A 25,414-nucleotide genomic window follows, 5' to 3' on the forward strand; every position below is an offset into this window, starting at 1 on the left:
TACTTGGCTGAGCTGAATTCCAGGTGCAAGTAAGTGTCGCTGTTTTTACTTACACAGTCTACGTCACATACCAAGTAAACTTTAATTCAAATAAAGATTTTAAGTTCTGACATGCAAATAACCATTTTGAAAAGCTGGTATTGTAGAAAAAGCAGTGAATATGCATAAGTGCAGTAAATAATTAAAGGATTAGTATCTAGATGCAATGCAGCTACATTATTCTTAAAGATTACATATACATCTGCTTATGTGTTTAAATGTGCCTGTGGGCACACACACACACAATAACCCACACCCTCTATGTATTTACAGATTACTTCAGTCTTAAATAAACCGGACAGTGACAGAATTACTTACTAGAGAAATGCACTACGAGAAATTGCTGTTAGAACAGCCAGAACGCACCATCTGGAATACGAAGGCAGCAAATGGCAAAATATTGGCATTCCCTGATATAAAACAAGGATGCCCTCAATAACCCGTCAATGTGTTTGAAAAATACGCTATACCAGTCTGCATGGTGTAGAGAACAGAACTGTTTGTTTCATCATCAGATTATGCACTTATATAATCTCGTGAATTATGGGTAGTAAACTGTAAAATTCCTACAGACTTCATGACATACTTGACACAAATTGCGTGTGTACAATAATGAACATTTTTCATAATTTCAGGTAAATTTGGAAAAAGATTAAATATGAGCAAATCAATTATATGCTGACATTTTATTTGAATATCTGTTTTTCTTTGAATTATGCTTTGAATAACTTTTTAAAATCATGTGTACGTAAAGCAATATACAGACAGCTGTGTTTAATAAGAACAAGTATTTTCAAAATAAAAGAAAAAGGAAATAAGGATAACGACAATTTTCTTTTTATATAGGAGAATATTTAAGACTAAAATAGTGGTACGAGCGAGTCACATGGTTATTGCTACTAAAACAATGAGCTGATAAATATTACTATCTATCCCACTAGGATAATCAGGTTACAGTCACTGTCAGTTTGGTTCTGCAAATGTACTGAAACATCATGGCATCTCTTCTAGATTTACAGACTACATTCTACTTTTCCTTCAGTTATTCAACAGCAGCTTTCCTTTCCTCAGTGTTATTTCAAAAAATATAAGTATCTGTTATTCCCAGTTTTAGCCTAGGAAATTATTCCATTAAGACAGAATTATTTTCAATTCTATTCCCATCTCGTAACATACACCATAAGTAGAGCTTACAGTAAGGTCCTGTTAAACGCATTCCTGTGACAGAAGAGATTTCTGCAAGAGATACTCTGGCTACTAAAGAAAATATATTGCATGCAAAAATTCAGTCAAAACATAATCAGTTGACAGTTGTCTTTGAAAAATGAATCTGAAAGACATTATTAATGTTGCAGTAAAATAAACAAGATCACACATTTTGCTTTTTCTAAGCATTAGCTTAACATGCTGGAAGATAATTGTTTTCTGTGGGAATTGTATCACCATCTCATTTTCTCCATCATTAGTGCCAGGATGCCACAGCAAAGCAGCTAGCTGCTTAAACAGCTGAGATTTTTTTTTTGTTTATTTGTTTGTTTGCATGGTAGCTCATTTCAGACCTCTTTAAATGTTAATAAATAAAAGCTGAAATACCAGTAAGAACCTATTTCAGCCGTCAAGGCACTACAGGTTTTCTTCATATCAAATCTCTCTTTGACTTTCTGGCAAATTTCAATTAAATACATGATTACTATTTCCTCTTTAGAAATGTCTAATATTTTACATAACTTTTATATAACCTATGAAATATCTGATCAAATGGCAAATGAAGAAAATGAAGCAAATAATGATAACCCTTCTCAAACTGAAAACAAACAGTACTCATCTTCCTGGAATTACAGAACAAACTTCCACTAACACGTTTCAAGGCATCACTCAAAATACTGATCTGGGTTTAAGACCAATTTCACGATGTAATTAGGCCCCACCAAAACTGAAAGCTGCAGGAACTTTAAGCCACAGCCATACCCGTGTGCATGCACTCGTGTGAAAGTATCGCACACACTAAATTGCACCGAGGCCGTGACAACATGCAACTTAGTAATGTGCAATATCTCCACCAGAGCAAGCAGAATGGGAGCTTCAGGGAAGAAGGGTATGGTGCATTCAGGAAGAGAACGACATGCTGCTCAGGGAAAGGAAAATGGTTCAGGCAAAGGTGTGCATGCTACTAGTTTGGAGACCTGTGGATTGGAGAATTACTGCTTCATCCATTCAGGGGAAAAAAAAGGATCCAGACAAGAGCACCACGGCCCTATGTTGGGGTAAAGGACATAATTCTCCTATTTATGCAGTGAGGTAGGTGGCCTATGAACTAATGGCCTATGAACTAACTTGATTTTACAGAACCTTTCTGAACAAAGCAAATCTCACAACGGTATGTGCAGATAACAATTTCCTCCCAACTCGCAGAATACTACATTACTAATATAATTATAATTACAATGAAAGATTTCACTAACTAGTACTGAGAACTAAGACTATCTAAATCCAGTAAACTGGTCCAAGTGGTTCTCACATACTCACACTTATAAAGCAAGTAATCTTCCTAACCCTGGCTGAGACTGCTGCAGAAAGAATTCCGACAGCTCATCCTACTCTGGCACAGCCCTTCTGCCACAGTCGCCAGTCCCCTCCTTATTCCCCTTTTTCCACTGGCTCCTGTAGCTGCCTTTTAGTGAAAGAAAATCCCATATTTACTATATTCACAGGCTACTGAACACCACTGCCAGTCAAGGGAGACTGTTGCACACAATGAAGGTGCAATATTACCTTCATAATTCATCGCATTTTTGTGCCGATACCCTCTCATGTAATATGGAAAACAGGAAAAAATGAAAACTAAAAAAGAAAAAAATGTCAGAACAGCAGGAAGAATAAAAAGCAAAGGGCAAATAGAGCATTTATCAAGAATAAGAAATAGTAACAAAGTGTGATCACGCCAAGAAAGTTAAAACTGGAGTGAGAAAGACCTGACACTGATTGCAAACCAAAGAAAAAGAGAAACAGATAAACCAATCGGGCACAAAAGACCAAAACTATTAGAGAGCAGAAGCTATTTTGCTACTGAGACATCAGCAGTATTCCGGATTATTACCATTTTCTTAAATTTTTTTCCCACCTTATTTGCAATCAATGACACATGGAATTCCAGCACAAAATTTGGCATTCTGCATTTTGAATGAGTTGCTTTATTTGAAGTAGCACCAATACTTTGTACATGTCAGAAAACCCTGCAGTCACGTGTCTTTGGTAGCGCTCTTCCTCCCAGGCTTTTTACTATTTTTTATGGAATCATCACACAAATACTGACCTTCCCTGCAGATTACCTGCAACCTCCTTCCTGGGGTTGGAACTAGATGATCTTTAATGTCCCTTCCAACCCTAACCATTCCATGATTAAATGTTACCTTCCCCAAGACGCAAACGATCAGGCGCAGCAAAGGCAGAATACAGCCACAAAGCACACAGAAGTGCCTGCTCTAAATCAATAGGAGAATTTTCACCAAAGTTACTCAAAATTGGGAAAACTGATTTATAAACAGTTTGCAAAACAGTGTTGGTTCTATAGTCCAAATACTGTCAGTCTCCTTCGGGAGGATTGTTTGGAGGACAGCAGGACTTACCTGTGAGAACAGGGACTACTCCATCAAAGGCAGATTATCTGGGGCAAAGGCAAATGCCCAGCTTACACACAGAATCACATTCTCACGACAGAGAAAGACCAAACCAGCAGCAGGCCATTCCTTGTGTTTCCCTTTATTTCCTTGTCCCAGGAGAAGCCTAGAAAGACTGAACTATGTTCCCAGGCTGAGAAGCTCCACCCTAAGCAAAAGCACTTCTTGCATCCCTCCCTCTCCTCTGGGTGTCTGAAGTCCTAGAAGATAAAAGAGCTTCTTGAAGATGAAGCCAGATGCTCTGTGGCAGTGCACAAAGAGTAGCAACAAATCAAGCAAAGACATTAGAGAGACAGCTGTGGCTCTGGAAAAGCAGAAGACTATAGTTCTGCCAAGAAGAAGTGCTGGACTTCACCCTTAAGGTCCCTTCTAACTGTTTCATTAGGAGCTCTTTCCAAGACTGGGTAATAAACCATTAAAAGAATGCAAACAATAAAACAACAACAAAAAAACCCAATAAAAATGCCTCCTCTCTCATTTGGCACTTCGACAAGTTCATCTGGATTCCTCTGTCGCCTCCTGGTCTCCACAGTCCAGGAAAGATTTCTTGTTGGCCCGGCCCAAAGCCTTTGAGAGGGTGCGGGGAACGCAAGAGCAGGCAGAGGGAGCTACCTCTGGTCTGCAGCGAGAAGAGAAGGTTCAGGGGTGGACCCGAATTGCAAATAAAGCTGAACGAGCAGCACTAGGCCCAGGAAAAAGGCCAGACAGACAAAAGTAAAAGATTGTTCACCATGAGGCTGCTCAGAGACAACACAGGGCACAGACTGGCTGTGGAGCCTACAATCTTGAGGATATGAAAACCTGACTGAACATACTCCCAAGCGACACGATCCAATTGGGGCTGCTTTAAGCAGGACTGGGACTAAAGACCTCAGGCAGTATCTCCCAACCTCTCTGCTTCTGTGCTTCTTTGAACATGAGATATCCTACCTTCCCCAGATGGGAAGGGACACCCACAACCCTGCAGAAGGTGGCCTGTCCCACTACCACTCAGGCCCTTACTTCAGACCGTTACCAGCATCAGCCCCACCACTGACCTGAGGCACACCACCACTAGCAGCTGACCCATGGGTAGGATTTGTTCTGCTGAGCGCAGGGCAGTGGCCCTCCCACCACACAGTCCCCTTCTCCTGTCCACGCCTCACCCATCCGCACACCGTGGGAGGCTGTGTCACGGGCCTTGTGAAACTCAGAGCAAATGGCAGTCACTGCTCTCCCCTTGGCCCGTTGGGACAGTCACCTCCTCAAAGCAAGGCTCATGTTGGTCCCACCACAACTTGTCCTTGGTTAAGCTACACTGGCTGTTCCCTTTGTGTGCCTCCACATGATCTTCTTTCATTAACTGGTCTTCTCTTGTCCTACTAGGCTAGCCAAGCAAGTTCGGAGGTCAAGCACAGCATAACTTGCACTTGGTGAATCCCTGTTGGTTCACACCACCTGACAGGTGCTGTTGGCATTTTGTCCCATTTCTGTGTTGGATAAATAGATTTTCTACCAAAGGCTGGCAGGGCATTTCACCCCATGGCTTGGGGCAGGTAACTCTTCGGTTTCCTTCAACTTTTCTGAAACTCCTGCAATGTCACCACAGCTGCATCTTTTCTTCTCCCACTACTCAATTTCAAATTTCTCATCTGTGGTACTGTGCCAGAAACAGTCAGATTCAACACTTGGTTCAAAATAGGTTACAAAGCTGTTCTTACCCCAGTACAGCTCACAATTTAACCTGCATCAACAGACAACTGTCATCGTTTTTTAAAACTCATCACTAAGGGGGTTTTAAAAATATTTTAAAACTCTACAGCCAAGACAGATAAAAATCACAAGAGAGCTCTGATGAGAGAAACTGCAGTGGGTAAAGATCTTGGTGTGATTAGGTGCTTGCTGGATAACAGCTTCAAGCTAAGGGATTTTTGAAGCTACAGAAACCATTTGCTGATTGCTCTCCTCTCCTTTCCCCTTTGCTCTTCTCCTCACAGATAAATGGCAAAGAACACAAAGCAACAGACTTCCTTGATTGTACCCAAGTTCCCTAGTGCTTTTCACAAACACATTTTTAGTAAAAGAGCAATGGAAGTGACCGACAACATCGAAGAAGACTATTTTCATGGCATCTGGTCCATGAGCAACAGAGAGGTAACTGCTTCTATTGCCAGGAGGATCCCTGCCCTCCAGACAGGACTAGTTAGATACACTCCTAGGTTTGTGCACACGTGATGTTCTGCTGGAGAGTGATGGGAGCTGGAACACAGCTGGTGATTTTCAAGATTTATAACCTGATCTTTCTATACATTTGGTCAACTTGAACGCATGAGTACTGTGAGGCTGAATTCATATTGTGTAATGCTGTCACAATCTAATGACGGAAGTGACTACAGAAGTTTCATTATTTGATAATTCATAACACAAATGGAGCCTCTTCCTCCCATCCTACCACCAAGCATTAACATCCATTTTGCATGCCTTTTATAGATGAGGTAAACAAGCCACTTTTAGGTTCCTACCCCTCTAGCAACAATTAACTTTCAAAAACAAAGGATCGTGGCTACTTTGTGAGAAAAAAAAAATGGCTTGCAGCAGCAATTGTTTTTCATATGGCAACAAACTGGCACGCATAAACTCATGGGAATTCGTTACTATACTCTTCACAGTTACATACTGAAGATCACAGTAAGTACTGGGTGGAATGCATCATGATAAATCCTTAGGTACAACCGAGCAAGAGAGGAACTTCTGATAATCTCAGAAGCAGCAGTCCAAACAATTCAAGTAAGGCAACAAGTACAGGCTACTCCAAACAAACAAATAAGAAAAACTGATTCAGGCTACCTTAGTGAACATAGACTACGCTCCCTTGGTATGACAAGCAGCTCCACATTCCACATTCTTCAGACACTGTTTTCTTTTTTGGTTTTTTTCCCCTCATCAAATTTGCAGTTACTGACACATGCTGGCTCTTTCCTACTCATTTTCCCGTGGCTTCTTTAACATTTTCTTTTTTTCCACTATTCTAAACCTCTGACAAACATCTTGGGTCATCTGTGTCACAGACTTATAACCTTAAAATTCCCTTTATTAGAATCCTCCTTGCAGGGTATCCATGCTCAGAGATGTAGAATCCTATTTTTTGACACTGTTCTCCTCTACTAAGGGCTAAAGAAAACAATTGGAGACAAGTTTCAGTTTCTAAATCTGCTCACATTCTTCAGAAGAGACAGAACTGAGAGATTAACCATTTGATCAATGAAAACTCAATAGCAGTCACCCAAGAGAAGGGCTATTAATTTTTTGGCAGAATTACAAATTTGTTGCCTTCTACCTGGATTTCCCCTTTATTTCAAATGACTACAGCAGTTATAGTTGTTGTTCAAGATCTTATGCAGCATGATATAACCTTCTCCTTGTTAAAATGTACCCACAAAAGAGCTTGATTCCAGTAACAGGTAACAACACTCACTTGCAAAGTCCACCTAAGAACAATGGCAAACATTTGGCAGTGAGTTTGGAAAGTAGTTTTAATACATCGCCAGTTTGAAGCCTATTAATGTTTTGTACGTGTGTGCAAGATGACAAAGAAAGTAGTGGTGGAAGAGACAATGGCTGTAAATAATTTAGCATGGAGACTTTGCCCTGTCCATCAGCTTTTTAGAAAAAGTGAGCTGTGACTCACATATCTTATTTAAAATCAATTTATTACATTACGAACACTTTAGCATTTCAAACTGCTAACAGGTGAAAGCTGAGAGTGCCATTCACCTGTGATGAATTAATTACATTACTGTACCACCCCAACAATTGCTTTATTGTGAAATCTCAGCGAATCATATTTAAAAAACCACAAAAAAAATCCTCCTTCAATTACTGCAGTAGTTTAGAGGTGAAACATAAGAATGGTAACTAAGCATGAAAGACTGGGGACGCAGTCTGGAAGTGCAGTACAGTAGTGTTTTAAGAGGGATGAGGAGCTTGCTCCCTAGTTGTTCCCTTTGGTGTAGTTCGGTTCGTTTGGATCATGAACTAGGTTTTTCTCAGATGAAACTGAACTGGAAAATGCACTCCAGAAGCACATCTAATACACTCAGCTGCAAATGGCTATTAGACTAAAAATAGTTCAAACTAAATAACTCTGAAATGTGTACAGTACGGATGTCAGGTCCTCCATTTCAGCTGTATGAATCTGCTCCTGTTGAGCTGCACTAGCGCTAATGCCAGCATAGCTGCAAATTCACCGCTTCCAGACGGGTTAGGGATGCGATGGGTGTGATCAGTCAGTTTTATAGAATATTAGTATTCACTACAGCACAGACCTCTGAAAAGTTTTCAGGCAAATCCAGTCAAATTTCTCTTTTAACAATTAAGGGAGAAAAACCATCAATGCTGGGTTCTTGAAAGTCTTTGTGATTTGCAACTCATCTTTGAAACATGAGCAGTTGAAATTGTTAAGTATTTGTAGCTGAACATCAAACAAAATTCCAGAAAGGGCAAGAAATCAGCAACATACCTTATTGCTTCCTCCACAGATTGGCCAACTATATTTGAGGATGGACCTGGCTGAGACAAAGGTGTCAGGCTTATCACCCACTTCACTGGCTTGTAGTACTCATCACTGGAACTCAATAGGTAGAATAGTGTGGTCAGAAAAATCACCTGCAAAACAAACTTGAGTTTAAAATTAAAAGACAATAAATACTTTCCAGAACTACAGTTATGTAGCTATGCTTCAGATATTGAACCTCAATGGAAAGGCATAAAATACTATTTCACAAGCTTGGATTTAGAAAAACACACAGAAGCTACAATAATAATTTTCTCCCCTGCTCCACAAAAAGCTGTAACAGTTATAACTAAACATCATAAAACTTTTAATCCTGTTCAGCCTCGTCCCAAAAATCACATCTAGATCAAACAACAACAATGTTTAGAACACATCTAGATCAACATTTTTGTTGTTTGTTTTTTTTTTTCCAATATGTTTAGAAGATCCAAGGATTGCTGAGTAATAATACCTATTTTAAAAAAAAACCCAAAACAAAAGAAAAAAACCCCCCAAAGCCCCCCAAAAACCTGCTAAATCAATCTGAATTATGACAAGAGTCATTATACAGATGGATATTGGATAAGAATTAAACAAAAACTCACAAACAGAAAATTTATAAAGTTTATTAGGCCAGCAATCCTGACTGAATAGTCATTCTGTGAGTCTGAAGATGAGTTTCAGCAGAAGTGATGGCAGTTCTATTGTTTCAGTTTAAAGACCACAAAAATACAATCAGATTGTATGAGCTTCCTATATGTTGCAGTCCACTATGTTTTCCTGATTCTCCTGTTAGTGGGCTCAGCAACTTCTTGGGTGAAGCATATACATCACAGAAATGTGTCCAGCTTGAAAGAGAGTATCTCAAACAAGGCAAATCCATTCTATATGCTCCAATGATAAGCTATGGCTTGTAACTGCTTCATCTGCAAACGTTAGATCTTTTTTCTTTCTTCCCAAGATTAAAAAGAATTCTTTCACTTTCCTAATTTCCAATCTACTCATATGCTACAATACAAACATCTTAATCTTCTGATAAGCCAAACAGCCTGACCTCAGTAAGTCTCCTGCTTTCAAGCATTTTATGCAGTCTGCAGACACCTCACGTCCTTTTCCTGCATTCTCCCTGAACATACTTTGAAAAAAACCGCAGACAGCACAACATGCAGTATTCCATCACCAGTCTCAAGAATGCCATCCGTTTGCCTCTGTTCCCAGTTCCTTTCTACTCAGTGAAGTGTTACTACTACTTTTTTGCCCCCACAGCCTTTAACTTTGAAATGACACTCAGATGTTCACTTTCTGTGACCCCATTCCATATGTTCTCCAGGCCCTTTACCAGCTTTGTTGCCCTTCTTTGGACACACTCCAGCACCTCAACATCTTTCCTGTAGTGAGGGACCCAAAACTGAACACAGCACTCGAGGTGTGGCCTCACCAGTGCCAAGTACTGGGGCACAATCACTTCCTTACTCCTGCTGGCCACACTATTTCTGATACAGGCCAGGATACTGTTGGCCGCCTTGGCCACCTGGGCACACCGCTGGCTCATGTTCAGCCAGCTGCTGACCAGCATCCCCAGGTCCTTTTCTGCAGGGCAGCTTTCCAGCCACTCCTCCCCAATTTGCACATTCCCCACAGGACTATAGATGCCCATCAACCCAATGGAGCTTTTCTCTTCTGATCTTTGTAACAGAGCATGAGCAGAGTGCGTGTGTGTGTGTGCACATGCGAGTGTACACAGACACACACAAAGGCACATATATACATCCATGGGTGCCTGTGTGTGGATAGGAACTTGTATTCAGAAGTGGCACTACTATAGCTAATGATCAGTTTTCAAACATCTGTTGAGGATGTGAATACAGCCTTACTGGATCATGGATGGATATGCTACACACATTACTTCCTACTGCATGCTTTGATAGAAGACATTTTTCAAAATGGAAGTTCTGAACAAAGTGTCCATTATTTCTGTTTTGAAGCACAATTTTTAAACCATTTATCAAAAGAAAACTCACTATTTTAATTTTTATTAAAGATGACTAAAACTGGACTGAAATGTAATCAGTTGAAAAGCTAATCAATTCAGGAATTATCTTATTGGAAAATTTAAATTAGTTTGTGCCACTTCAAACTTGTAAAAACTCTTCTGTAGCAACTAAGAATCCTGCAAAATGAAAAGTAAGAGTACAGTTAAAGCGGGACTAGTGTTTTGTTTTAAACATAGTTCTACCTAGACATAATTTAAAATAATTCCTTCTGTTTCACATTCAGAAAAAAAAAATTCCCTCAGTAGCCCATTAAATACACCTTTTTGTCAAAACACTGACGTGGCATTTCCAAGACAGCTTTTTCAGCTGACATATCTGAGTGGACCACAGCAACAAGATGTGCTCAAACACTGCCTACCTAGCTTCAGGGTTCAGTCCATTAAAAATGTGAAAATTCCATTTCAAAACTGCATTAAAAGAAAGGGAGACAGGGAAAGGATATAGGGCCAGGTAGCAGTCAAAGATGCAGCAACTAAACTAGAACAATCAAAAACTCTGAAACTATTTACCTTCACATTCAAAATGAACTAACTCTATACAAAAGCTCTTTCTCCTTACTGGAGAATAGTGAGATTTTTTTCAGGAAACCAGGAACTTCTTAATTCAAGACTTTCCAAAAGTGCATAAAACAGCTCATGCTGAAATCTCAGCTTAAAGAAAAACTAAATTTTTAAAGGTATCCACCCGTGGAAAGCAAATTATTGAGGGGAAAAAAAAAAAATATCTCGCTACAGCAAAAGATGTCAGTATGCCTTGAGACCCCAGAAGAATAAGAACTGTTAAGGTCACTTCTGGTCTTCTCCTCCTCTCTTGGAGGGTGGTTTTCTTTAGCTCTGAATGAAGGAACATGAATAGCAGGTAAATCTAACAACAACATAATACCAAATGGGATTTAGTAACAATGCACATCACAAAAGTTAAGAAAGCTGCATTTATTTATCCTACGGTCATATCTGGATTTTCTCTACTTATCGCATTAAGCTGTTCCAACAGGGAAAGAAAAAAAACAAAATTAAGAAGCAGTTATATTATTTCTACATGGACTCCACAATAGTTCAGTTAAGCTATCCTTAAAAGACTCAGCTAAATTCTCACAACAACTATCATTTTTATTTACTTACTACCCCAAATAAAGGATTGTATTAATCATTATTTAGCGCAGGCTATTCACTGAATATCCTAACTTTCCAGTCCTTTCTCCTTCAGTCACAAGCTGTTAACAAACCCACACGAAACCCTGATAAAACAAGTTTCATTAATTTACATTTTTAAGAAAATCTGTTTAGTTTTTGTAGCAAGAACCTTTGTGAAAGTCTTACATAAAGATGAGAAACCATGCCTCTGAACAGACAAAATGGCCTATGAAATGTACAGTGCAAACAAGACTAAATTATAGCACTCTCACACAGCATTTAACAGCATTAATAAATACTCTTCAGGCAGGCAAGCAAGTTTTAAATGCCTTCAAAAGAGGTACTTCATACAGTTACAAGAACATCAACACTGAGACATGACATTTTCTGGGGAAAGCTTTATATGACCATTTTTAAGTAACATGTTCAACCTACAACAGAAGTGGAGGAAACAGAGTAGCCTTTAGGGAATCTAATCTTTGAAAGAATTCCAACACAGCAGTAGCCCAACTAGCTCTGCTAAACCAGCTGATTGTGAAGAAAATACAGAATCACAGAATGGTAGGGGTTGGAAGGGACCTCAGGAGATCATCTAGTCCAACCCCCCTACCAAAGCAGGTTCCCTGCACCAGGTTACACAGGAAAGTGTACAGGTGGGTTTTGAACATCTCCAGAGATGGAGACTCCACAACCAAACTGGGCAGCCTGTCCCAGCGCTCCAGCACCCTCACAGTAAAGAAATTTTTCCTTAAGTTTGTCTGGAACTTCTGGTGTTCCAGTTTTTGCCCACTGCCGCTTGTCCTGTCACTGGGCACCACTGAAAAGAGCCCAGCCCCAGCCATTTGGCACCCATATTTCAGATATTTATAGACATTGATAAATTACCTCTACCACTATAAATTACTGCACATAGCTGTGGCATTTAAAAATAAAAAACTATAAAGATCTAGTTCACATAATACACTAAAAAGTAATATAGCCTTTAAAGGAAATATCTTTAATAAAAAGGTTTCAGAGACTACTACTTAGTGTGGGCAAAAACATTAATAAGAATTAACTTTGTGTAGGAAGCATTCTGGAATTAAGAGCTCAAAGAGGTTAGTTAAATAAAAGGAACACAACAACCCCCTCACACAGATTTGCTGAAGACACTTCATTAAAAAAGGGAATATAAGATAAATCTTGTGAAATAAATACTTTTGCTGACATTCCCCTGTAACAATTTTCCCCTCTTCTGAGAGTATTGGCTTGTTTAAAGATATGTTTATGAGGAAATGCCATTAGATTTCAGTAGCTATGCAAGATACCATAAGTTACAGCTCAGTATCTTCAAGTCCAGAAACAAGAGTTTTCCATGAAGAGGAAGACTGCCAGCTCCTTATGCTGGAAGTTATACAAATCTTGTCCTTTGCCTAGAATGCTCCCCAAACCACAGATCTGAAAGTTGCAAAACGTTAAGGAATTTTGGTATTAGGTAAGGTTAGAAGAGGTCTTCAATGCTTTTGGTTGGAGTTTTCATTGTTACAACATGTGCAATTAGGTTCCTTCAGTAAAACAGACCATGTAAACCAATGACATACTACTTACCACCGAAAGTACAAAGTTGAGAAGAGCTGTCCCACTATGGAAGAGGATTGTCACTAAAGTTGTAACTGTAGTAAACAAGAGGCTCACATTGCGACTCATCACTATCCACAGAGACTCCAGGATCTGGAAAAGGAGAGGGAAGCAAAGACAAAGTCAGTCACTGGATGATATTAGCTAGAACAGAGAAAGAGTGATTGATCTTCATCAAGTCATACAAAAAAAAGGGGTTTTCTTTAAAAATCATCTTCCCTCATTCCTAAATGACAGCAGTTAACATCAAGTGAAAACATCTACTTTACCAAAAACAAGTTTCTACCATCTACCATCAAGGTAGATGGTTACAAGGTTTTAGAATTTTTCTCCCAATACTCAAAATTATTTCATTATGTAAAACTGTAAAAAAACTAGATGCAGTGATGCTTTTCTATTGTGACTGGCATCATCATCAATTGAGAAGGAATTGAAATTGAAAGCAGATCTTTACTTCAGAGACAAAACTCATCTTTTCAAAAGCAGAAATGCTAAAACACGAAGAACAAGGAGTGACAACACCAGGTAGAAATAAATCTGTAAACAGCTTCAAATCAAATAGAATTACTACTTTAATAAATTTATTTTTAAAATGTTTTATGTTAAGGAGATACATAATTTTTATAATGTTTGCAGACAACTACATAAGTTGTGATTTTGAGAAAGAATGCATCAGTTAGTCAAGCAATTATGGAAAATAAATCAAACAACGCTAGACAATCTATTAAATTCTGAACTGGCTTGGGGAAGTGATTGCTTATCAGTTACAGATAGTAAAGAATAATTTTGAGACTAGGGTTTAAACATGGATTACCCACTACAGCCAAATTAGTTTATGTAGGGACACAGGTGCATCAATCTGACTAAGGCAGCAACCATGACACAGTAAGGACATAAAGGCAAGGCAATGTGTGGCATGTGGAGGCATCCTATATACAATGCACAGTAGTTTCATAAAAAATATTTAATTCAGAAAGAGTACAGTAAGAATGGATTAGCCAAAGTGATTCAAACATGTAAAAGAAGCAAGGTTACAAACAAAAAGCCATACTAACTAATATAACTGGAAAAACTCTGACACAAAAGACCCTCTTCCAGGTTCAAAGCTGCAAGCAAAGACTTGAAAACTAGCAACAGTTATTCTTGGTTTAATGAATATCTTAATCAATTAGACTGAATTAAAAACAAACAAAAAATATCCAACCCCTGAAAAAACCCCAAAAACCACCCCGGTAGTTGGCATTTGTAGAGCAGACAAAGGATTGTGAGCCATGTGACTGCCTCTCCTTTGAAACTGAGAGAAATATATAGAAAATAATTTATTAAGCATAAACTTAAGAGGGAATAAGTGCTGGGGGAAGTGACAGGGAATTACAACACATAGTAAAACCAGAAAGATCTACTTAGTCCATGCTTCTTACTATTTAATGGGAATTACAAATCTTAAGGCTCATCTTTTGAGCAGATTTTATTAGTCGCTCTTGAGAATTCAAGTGAGGTTAGAAGTGAAGAGGATTTTCTGCTGAAAAATACTCTCCCACTGGTACCAGTCTCCTTCCTCCTTCTATGGATTAAGAATTCATTCTGGGGGTGCAGCAGTGGTGTAAGTTCACACAGCCACCAGGTAACTTTATTAAATATACATGACACTACAAGGACTGTAAACACAGAGGATAGACTTTTTCTGCTCACTTTGACTTCTGTGACTCAGACCATCAAGGACAGTGGCTATTAGTGCCAACTACACAGCATCACTGTGACCGTAGTCTACCCTCACAGCTCATGTAGGATATGACTGTTAAGGACTGACCACTTTCAATACATAATAATAACTATTAGAGGCTTGGAAAACAAACCATTAGTATAAAGTGTGTTGTTAATGAAAGTTGGTCTATTAAAGTTTTGTTTTAAAGATTAAAATGGGCCTGATTTATCAGTCTTCTAAACACTAATCATAGCAATTGTTAATTCCCTTCCCTGCACACTCCACTTGCTGTTACTAATATCAGCTCAGTTGATGTGTTGAGTGGTTCACAAGGAGAGGAGTTTGTTCCATCTGCTACAAGAGAGCATGTATCTGGCAGGAGCTAGGAAAGTTTCTTTCAAAATAGAATGTTCCTCTAGTACAGGTTATATTTGTTTAACATTTTCCCTAGAAGTTTTAGCCTAAGGAGCTGATAACCAGGAGTATACAACTGCAGTTAGTTTGAACGAAGGTATCAGGTGGTTCGATCAATATCGGGAATGGTTCTCCCAGAACATCATCCCTGTTGGGTAGAGTAATTGATGACAACTGTTGAACTAGGTATTGCTAGCATTTGCTTTACAGTAAGTGAGCACAGTGCCTCTCTCTCAGCTTCGGTACATCTTATGAAAGCAAGTCTGTCTTTTAGCACTCAGCTCCAGGTATGGAGTAATGCATATGTACCATTACAATTTTAAGATGCGTGCTTCTCGTTGCTATGTGGGACATAACAGACATTAATCATTACTGAATACAGTAACAGAAAGTGCTCCAGTACTTCACTAAGTCACAAAATCAAAATACATGTACCTGCACCTAGGAGTTCATAATGCCATTTGATTCCCAGAGCATACTGCAGCTGAGTTAATGAGTTCAGTTACTATACTTAAACAATTTCTAACACCTTGCCAGCTGAGACCAGTTCTCCAAAACACAACTAAGTGTGAATATTTATGCAATAATGATGCTTTTAATATTATTGTTATTAAATAACTGAAAAACACACCTCTTTCTCCAAACTACTGCTTTGTAAGTAGCCTTAAGAGATCAGTGTTTAAAAAGAGATATGAAGCTGTACAGAATTCAAGGCTTCCTTATGCATGACACCATGATGAGCCACCATCAGCATCAGTTGCTGTGCTTTTCCAATCTGTAACAGGCAAGAAATCAAAATTGCACTTGATATTCTAAGCCATCTAAGGTGTCCTACTGGCCACTTAAATTGGCCAATACCTGAAAGCAAGGTTTAAAAGGCACTTCACTAAAACAAATTATTTGTTGAGAACTCCACGTCAACAAACTTCTGGAAGACAGGTAAATTTGTGTTCGTAATAAAACTGGACACACAGAGGTAATAGGAAAAAAAATTGTCTTTCTGCATACTTGTAATATTTTTTTTCTGTTCAGAAAGACATATCAACCTGACAACTCAAAAATGACAGCAACAGAACAAGTGAATAAAGCTTTAAGGTAAAAGACAAGCAACTGACTTCGTGAAGAATAACACAGTATGCACAAGATAAAGGCTTCCAGCCCCAGCTAAAAGCAGACTTCCAAATAAATGTTTACTCGTGAAGATCTGGGCTAACCCTTCAGGGCTCAACAGCTCATTTTTGAAAAAACATCTTTGCTTGACCTTTACATGAAACAGAGGCAAAACAGCAACAGAAAAAGGAATATCCTCAGCATCATGTCTTTGACTTCCTCATTGTAAAGAAATCAACTGTTTCTCTAAAAATATGCACCAGGTTGAATTTCACCTACCCAGAAAAAACCAACACCCATTATGAAGAAGAGAACATGAACACCAAACCTCTGAACCAAACCTTACTAGGAAAAAAAAAAAAAAAGAATGGTAGTTGAATTATTACTGAAGAATGGACTGTATTAGCTATAAACTTAGGAGATCACTTGAAGAAATTCTCAGGGCCAGAGTAAATATTAGGATATGTGGTAACTCGGTGAAATATTTGAGAAACTGTAATTGGATGTCAGCCTGATGTGATTTGGAACACACAGATCAGTCATGCTAAAGGCACGGACAGAGAAACCTAACTGAGCTGAAGCTCACTGTGTATATCTTAGTGGAAGGTCTTCTGTCTTCCTGTCTGGGAAATCTCTGAATGAGATAGCGGCTGCTGGTGGAATGATTAACATTCTTGTGCAAGAAGCAGGAAGATCAATTTAAGGAGACATTAGCAAAGTCTCATATACCATCAAGGGAGTTCTGAGTGATCATTCACAGATTTAGCCGGCAGCAATTGACTCTTTCAAGGTTTCAAGCCTTCAAGATATGGAGGAAAAGGGTATGAATGGAAAAGCAGGTGACTGGGGAAGGAATGAGGCTTTTTTATTTTTCAGAAATTAAATCTTAATTGTCCAGCTATGTGTTGTATATTTCATTCACCTTATTCATCCACCTTAGAATAAGAGAATGAAGTGCAAAATCTGAAACACAAGTGAGGATCCCCTCTAGCTCGTTCCACAAACTAAGAACAGGATGAAATAAACCCCACTTCTGAAACATACCACTGGATAAACTGGTCTGTAACACTAGTGCTTCTAAAGGATACTGGAAAAATCTGAAGCTGAGAGGCAGCAGCGCTGCTAACACCAAAACTTTTAGAAAAAAGCAAACTAATTATTTGGAAAAGTTTATCTTCATATTAAATCTTCAGGCAATTTACATGTTTATTTTGTGAATTACAGCTGTCTACAACAAACTAGAGCTAAGTATAGCTGCTATAACAGACAGCACATTTTGATGGTGGTACAGAAGACTTCTGTGCTTTTTCTGATACTCATAATTAAAGTACTGAATCAATGCATATTGTTACAAATTAAATGAATGACAGTAATTCCCCAGCACAGTTATACCAGTGATTTAATTATATGCTTTCAACTCTAACATGAAAGTTTGTTCCACTCAGGAAAAGCCTGAAATGAAACACGTGCATCCGTCTTCTTTCAACATTTTTATTACAGCAAATGCTCCTCTCTCACGAGGATGAACATGTCCTGTGATGTCAATCAATGGAAAAGAGCTTATCTGCTTGTGACTGTGTCCTGGTTTCAGTGGGATTGTTATGAGAAGAAACGTTGATAACTACAAGGACACTGTGCTTGGGCAGTTTGCAAAAGCAGAGGACTGGAAGGGTGGAGTGGAGAAGAAAAGTGTAGTAGTTAGTAAAACCCAGAACTGACAGTTGTATGTGCCAATAAGATATTCCATAGCATATTATGTCATGTTTAGTATATTAGCTGGGATTGACCAGAAATGGGGGGATTCTCTTGGGCTCACTTTTCCAGGATTGCGATTTTGGTTTCAGGGTTCCTTTTCACTCCTCTGGGATTGTTATCAGCAGGTGGTGAGCAATTGTACTCTCTATCACTCATACAGCTGTTATTATTCTTATTATTTTAATTTTATTTTACTCTAATTATTAAGTTGTTCTTATCTGAACCTACAAGTTCCCCAACCTTTACCCCTCCAATTCTCTCCCCGATTCCCTGAGTGGGGGGGGGGGAAGGGGGGGGGGGAAGGCTGGGAGTGGGTGGTCCCTGTGTGGGGGATAAGGGGGTGGGGGTGCTGAGAGTGGCTGTGTCTTGTTTGGCTGCCAGCTCAGTTAAACTATCACAGACTGCAATATGACACTGTCAAACAGCAGTATTTTCAGAGAACACAGTCACCTGTACTATTCTGAAATATTTCAGAAAGCCAAGGGACTAGCAAAACAGTTATTCTATGGTAAACTCTAGCCTCAGCTTATGCATAAGTAGTTATTATGTGCAAGTAGTCTAATCTTAGTTTATTTTTTTCAAAGGTGGAGGAAATGTCACTATAGCTGCACATCCACACACACTTATTTACAGTTATCTCTTTGTCTTTAAATGGTTTATGTTTTAAAAAAACTGTGAAAGCAGTTATGGGACTATACCATGTCTTGCTATATTCTTAAGAATTACAGGTTAGCATTGATTTCCAGTGTCCAAATGAAGAAACATTCTACAGTTTGAATTATAGCTGACCTATTTAAACCTTCCCACAATCCCTCACAACATACAAAAAAAAAAAAAAAGCCAAAGTCCCACAAAATACAAAAAAGTGAACAAAAGTGCCAAAAAACCCCCAAACCAAACACAAACAAAATCCACCCAAAGGAAACCTCCAAAAACACCCCCCCCCCAAAACCATGCACATAACTTAAAATATTGATCCTTCCCAATTCAGTATGCCATTCTAATAACTCCTTGTTCCTTTTCAAAACACCAAGAGAAAGACTTTAATTTTCTCATAAAAATATAAATCCTGAATACAGTACACTTCCGTTGTATTCTAGGGTACAAACACCAGACTTAAGCCAAAACTATTCTTACTTTCATCATCTCCAAGTTTGAATGACCTAAACAAGCACAGAAATAATATTTTCATCAATTTTAATTTGAAATATCAGTGTGAGTAATATTTATGCAATGCATTATGGATAAGCAAGCCAGGAAAGAAAACGCTGCCCAGTAAGGATGTGAAATCAGGATGTAGAGCTATATACTGTGCTGACTGGTTTACATTCTGTCATTAAGGACGTGAGTGTACGGAGAAAAAGGACAGGTGTTTCCCCACAGCTGATGAGTAATGAGTTCATGGAAATAAACAGGAAAGCAAGTCAACTGCTGGCATGTTTTTTCCTGAACTTCTAAACCAGATTGTACAAGTACAGCAAAGCATGCTAGCTAGATGAAAATTTTAATATTAATGTAATTCAGTCTTAAATATTTATTCTCTGTACACTATTTCCTGCATTATTCTAGCCTACTTAGATTACTGCAGCACCTTTATCATCACAGTTTCCTGAGCACTGTGCAGCAATGCTGTAAATTACACGGCTAGCACCTACCATGTGGTTTCTTCTCCTCCTCTCCCTCTTGCCTAGAAGGAAACTCCATATTGATTTTAAATGACCATGTGTTGTGCATTTTTATAATTGTCCCTCAAGCATGCATGGTCAACTCTGAGAAAGTATTAAGCAAATTTCACTACTAACTGAAAAAAGGTTCACTGCAATAAAAAGTTTTTCTCAACTTCTTCTTTACTCACATCATCTTCTATGATAGAAACTGTAATCATTTAAGCAGCAGTTGAGAGAGAGGAGAAGCAGACATGCCCACCAGTCTAAACCAAGACCTGCCTCGAGGTAAATACTAGTTTTAAATCGCATCCACAGAAACATTATGTTGCAAGTTAGGTATAAATAATATTCTTCCAAAGTGGATAAATAGTAAACTTATAGTTTGCAACAACAGCTCAAGGCAAAGGTGAACTACATCAGAGACTGACTCCGTATATTAAGCATTTCAGACTTAACACCGCTTTTTAGAGAAATGTAGTTGCCTCAGTTTGAATTGCTTTCAATGCTTTTTCTTTTTCTTCCTCATCAGGTGAAAAGTCCAGTGCATTAATTCAGGAATTCACACAGTGTAAAATATTAATTTCATTGTCCACAGAACTTTCATAAAAGAAGAGAGAAATAAGATGCTTTCACCCCAATAATAATCTGAAGGGAAAAAAAAGTAAAAAAAAAAAAAAAAAAATTGTTTTCACAACCTCTTGGTCAATAGTTTCCTCAATTATAACCTAGAGAAACTGTCTCTTTTTTAAAAGGAAAAGACTACATAATATAAACTGTTTAAAACCAGCTTGCAGGTGACACAGGTAATCATACAGTAACAATCTCTCTCAGGGAAAAGTCTGGGAAGTATAAATGAGGATGCTGAAATCAGGAGGGCTTCTTCATCACAACCAGTTGCAGTATGGTTATATCCTAAGTAGACTTCCAGCAATTGCTTAGGTAATTGTAAGTAACACTGACAGTGTTTCCATAATTTTCCATGTACTTGAATCCATAACCTTAGTGGTAGTCCAAGGAGGAACTGTTACCAGTTAAAAGTGAGACCAATTTGGAAGTAAGAGCAAAAAATACATACCGAAAGAAATGTTTCAATGTTATCATGAACAAATGATGCAACATCTTGCCAGTCCAGAATATCACCAAGCCAGCTGTTCTGACGGTTTATGTGCCATTTGTGTCCTTTGTGTCTTCCAGAATGTGTTACATTCTTAACAAGAAAGACAAAGACGTAAAGAAAACAGACATTTGAATAACTTACAGATATGAGAAAGCCAAAGACTAATGTCTTCTTACTGATGAACATATCCAACATGCACCTAATACTTAAAGCTGCTTTAATTTGCATCCTCAAAAATACCTGGAAGTACTCTGTACACTGGAAAAACTAAAACTTGACAGAAAACCATAGTTAATTATCCTATATAATTACAGTTCTGTATATTGTACTGATATACCTCAGTGAAACATTAGCTTTACTGCTTGACTGATAAAATGGTATCTAGCTCTTTATGACAGCAGGCAAGAAAGAGGTAATTATTTCAGCCACTGCCTACATAATTTACTGTTTGCAACGTACAACTTTCCCCGGTACAATCCACAAAGGAAAATACAAGCAGAAGGCAAAACAAGTAGTTTTCTCACAATTGGTGTCTACTTCTCCACTGGCAATGTTCAGTCATGCAAAAGCCAAAAGCTAAAATGGAAGCATGGAGAATTTCTTCTGACTTTGTAACTGCAGAAAAGCAAGACACCAGGAAAGGGCCATAACCAAACCAGCCACTTCCTTAACTGGCTTCACCTTAATTATGAAGCTGTCTATTGTCCAACTGAATTACACCTGACCACCGTCTAGCATGAGACTATCTGACTCGTATTTCAGAGAAGGATGCCAAAATTCTACTGTAAGCAAGTCTAAACAAATCCATTCACTACAACAGATCTCATCCTAATACTTTAATAGCAAGTGACTTCCAGTTCTCAACTTTGATGTTTATGTAAGTGTCCCTCTACTTCTGTTAGAACTTTCCAAAAAGTTTTAACCTTACCAGACTGCATTCAAAATGACAGTATCTATTTTTGGCGTACATGACAAGCAGTACTCCAAGCAAAGTCCCTGCACTGATTTATCTAAGAGCATTACTTCCCTTTTTTTGCTTATTACCAGTTCTCCCTAGATGCATTATTACACTTCATGATGCACAGTTAGCAAAGCTCTTTAGCAATCCACAGCAACACAGAGATCTTTCTTCTGAACTGGCAGTTTACTTAGAGCAGAAACATATCAGTAGTCAAAAATCTACCTCCAATGGGCCTTCTGTATGTGCAAACTGTATCAAGAACCTATTTTCTGTTCATCTAGTTCTATTTCCAAAGACAGCTCTCGCCATTAACTAGCAGACTCAGGTATCATTTGCAAATTTTGTAACATTGTTATTAATACACATTTAAAGTTCATTGTTATTCAGCAACTATACTGTTGTAGCACCTAAGGCCTCAGGTACTGATACAAAAAGGGATTCAAAGAAATTGTCAACTGGTTCCTCTTCAACAAATTCACCAGATCTTAAAAACAAAACAAAACCTCACAGCTGAATGGACTAGAAAGAGGAGATTCTTGTCCTTGAAAAAGACACCTTGATTGCAGACTTATGCCATCATCTTCCAAGTGCTTCATTATTCTGTTACTATTCTACTTCATTGGGAACATAGACACAATGGTAACTGATCTATTACAACATCTCTAGAACCTTTTAAAATATACACCATTTGCTACATACTGATCTTCTCAGAAACTAGCAGTTAATGGTTGAATCCACATTTTGTCAGCAATTCCTCCTCAATTCTACAGCTTCCGTAGAAGAGTATCACCCGAGCCTGGGTTCTTCAGTCACCTACAGACTACAGCAACACTTCTCAGGCCTCAAAATGAAGTGCAATGCTCATACAACTGCAATAGCGAGGAGCTTGAAAAGTGTACTGAGAAAGTCAGATATGGTACAGATGTCCTCCACGCTGCACCATCATCTAGTTTAACAGTTTTCAGAACTGAAGGACCATGCAAGGCTATTGCAATATTACAGAAGGAAACAGTCAGGTGGAAAGCACTCCGATCAGACATCTATGTGGATATGGATTGCGATAGAAAGGGTAAGATTAGAAGCAGACTCTGGAGGAGCTACCTGCAGCCCACAGATAATCGGATGCAGCCCAGCATGCCAAAGGTAACATAGGGTCTCTAGTATGCAAACAGCAGCCAGGGCAACAGACTTCAAGACTGTAGGCAGCGAGCATCAGTGCGTTCCTGCAGCTCTTTCTGCCATTTTGATTGCTAGGAAAGCTGTTTCTAACCCTACCAGAAGAGTATCTACAAGAAAGAAGCCTCACAGTATTCCCTTACATAACAGCTGCAGGAAAGAAATCACACAACGCAATGAACACAGACACCACCTGTGCTGCATCCTGCAGCAAGAGAAGTACTCCTACAGCACACGCAGCGGCACAGAGCCCGCCGGAACCATGCGGCGCCACGGGCCATGGGACACACAGGTTATGTTAGTAACAGGCTTATCCCTGTCACTCTATCAAAAGTGGGCACTTCTCTCTACCAAGAGTGGGCAAAGTGGGCACTTCTCTTGGTCACGCATTTAACACTGAGTACTCCCAAGTGCTTAAGGTCAGCAACATCTATTGTAGATCCAGCTTTAGTTTCTCCTCAGTTGTCCCATATTCCTCAACAGCATCATGTTATCCCTTCACATGCTCTTCTACAGCATCATCTTGTCAGAGGAAGAAACTGCTTCTTTCCCCTATTGTTTTGACTACTATACTGAAACTCTCTTACTTCTTTTAAAACAGAGATCTTCTTGGAACTTTAGAGGCAATTTAAAAATGACTGTATAAAGAAAAGTGTTAAAATACTGTAATTGCGACTATTTAAATATAGAGAAGTATTTCAGGGGTATGACTTCTGGATTTTGATATTTCCATTGCACCATGGCTAATCAATTGCTTGCTTTTTCCTTTTAAAGGCAAACAGCAATGACAGCATGAAAATGATTTAACTCTTATGACCTTTTCAAGGTTCAGTGTGCAGAACCCATTATAAGAAGGCTAGTACAGTTGGTAAAAATGCATTGAAACTTAGTGAAAGGATAATTTCTTTCTCAAAATTTCAAATTAATAAAAGCTACACAAATCATGCAGAATACCAGTTTTCTCAGGATCATGAAAATTCAACAGAAAGCTCTAAACTACTAAATACTAAATACAAAAACTGAGCAAAGCGTAAATTAAATGGCATACATAAAACCACACATCACTATTTTAGTGAAGGACAGTTCTGGTTGTACTCAAACTGTGACTGTAGAAAGTACACTTGAAATTTTTACCAACTTTTTATTATTATAACCTTTACTTGGTATTCCAACTTTTTGCTAATCTCTTTCTCAGAAATGCATAACTCACATAATTACCTAAAAGTACTAAGGGATAGTTTATGTAAATACTATTTAAATAAGTTACCCACCTTCACAAACCAAGAGTGATAAAGCCTGTCCCAGAGCTCGAGCACTTGTTTTTCAATCACAGCTGTGTTATTCACTTTTTCTCCTAAAATCTTATGGAGCTAAAACATAGAGAAAACTTTTATTATACAGAATAGATGTAAGGCGGTATTTACTAACAAACTCCAAGCAAGATGAATCACCTAAGATTGTCAGTAAAGGCATGGCTCAAATCCAAACAACTATAAAAGCTGAGTATCAGTATAGAATACGCACTTCAGACAACACGATTCACAACATGAACATTTTGTCTATAAAAAAACCCCAAAACATTCTGCTGCACACAGAGCTGAGTATTTCTTTCTGCACTGAAAACCAATGCTGTCTCTAAAATGCTTAACCCCAAATCCTTGATCATATTTAGAGTAAATATTTCAAATAATTTGAGACGTGTGTTAGATATCAAAATGTATAACAGTCTTGGCAAATTCTCCTCAAGAAAGTCAACTGAAATAAATCAAACATCATTAAAAAAACCCCCATAAATTCATTCTACCACACCCAGCCCACATAGAAATTCAATACTTGGGGGGGGGTGGGGGGGGGGGGGGGGGGGGATTAAAAAAAAAATTCTACATTGCCTACAATTGGACAGCTAAAGCCAGATGAAAAAAATGACTCATCTTTATTTAAGGCATTTTGACTGGCAATCTTATTAAAATGTCAGATTTTTCAGCTCTTAAAAAGTAAACATTCCACTGAGCCAAGAAGATACTGAAATCACTCCTACCCTTCCTTCAACTCAGAAACTAGAGAATAGAAAGAATATTATCTGTATGTTAACAAAATGGTTAACCATAACAGAAAAGAATCGCTGACAAAAATACTTTTATTTCTTTTTACTTCTGTGAAATACAAAAAATGAAAACATTAAAAAAAGTGAGGGAGTTCGCTCTTACCTTATGTGTAATCCATTCTCGGCCATACTGGTACACATTATTAGCTGCTGAATTGAGAGCCTTCTGAATAACCTGGGCTTCTGGGAGCCAGCTGGATTTTTTAAAGAAGGAAAACAACGTTAACTGGAACGTATTTTACCCATTTAATTATACCTGAAACACATTACAAATTAACATTTTGAAACAACAACAGTTAAGGTTAAATACATATAAACTTACTACAACTAGAAAAATTCTTTCTACATATCAAG

General features: G+C 38.4%; 1 protein-coding gene across 1 annotated transcript in view; it reads right to left on the bottom strand.

Moving 5' to 3' along the window:
• TMEM245 (transmembrane protein 245) overlaps window positions 1-25,414 on the bottom strand; it is a 51,398-nt gene that overhangs the window by 9,135 nt on the left and 16,849 nt on the right. The window contains exons 6-10 of the mRNA XM_010165306.2: window positions 25,164-25,254; window positions 24,228-24,326; window positions 20,778-20,909; window positions 13,022-13,144; window positions 8,215-8,360 (exon numbers count right to left, since the gene is read on the bottom strand). Of these exons, the coding sequence (XP_010163608.2) occupies window positions 8,215-8,360; window positions 13,022-13,144; window positions 20,778-20,909; window positions 24,228-24,326; window positions 25,164-25,254 (591 nt within the window). The remainder of the gene's footprint in view (window positions 1-8,214; window positions 8,361-13,021; window positions 13,145-20,777; window positions 20,910-24,227; window positions 24,327-25,163; window positions 25,255-25,414) is intronic.

The sequence above is a fragment of the Antrostomus carolinensis genome, unplaced genomic scaffold (genome assembly GCF_000700745.2).
Source record: "Antrostomus carolinensis isolate BGI_N321 unplaced genomic scaffold, ASM70074v2 scaffold4133, whole genome shotgun sequence".
Taxonomy (NCBI): Eukaryota; Metazoa; Chordata; class Aves; order Caprimulgiformes; family Caprimulgidae; genus Antrostomus; species Antrostomus carolinensis.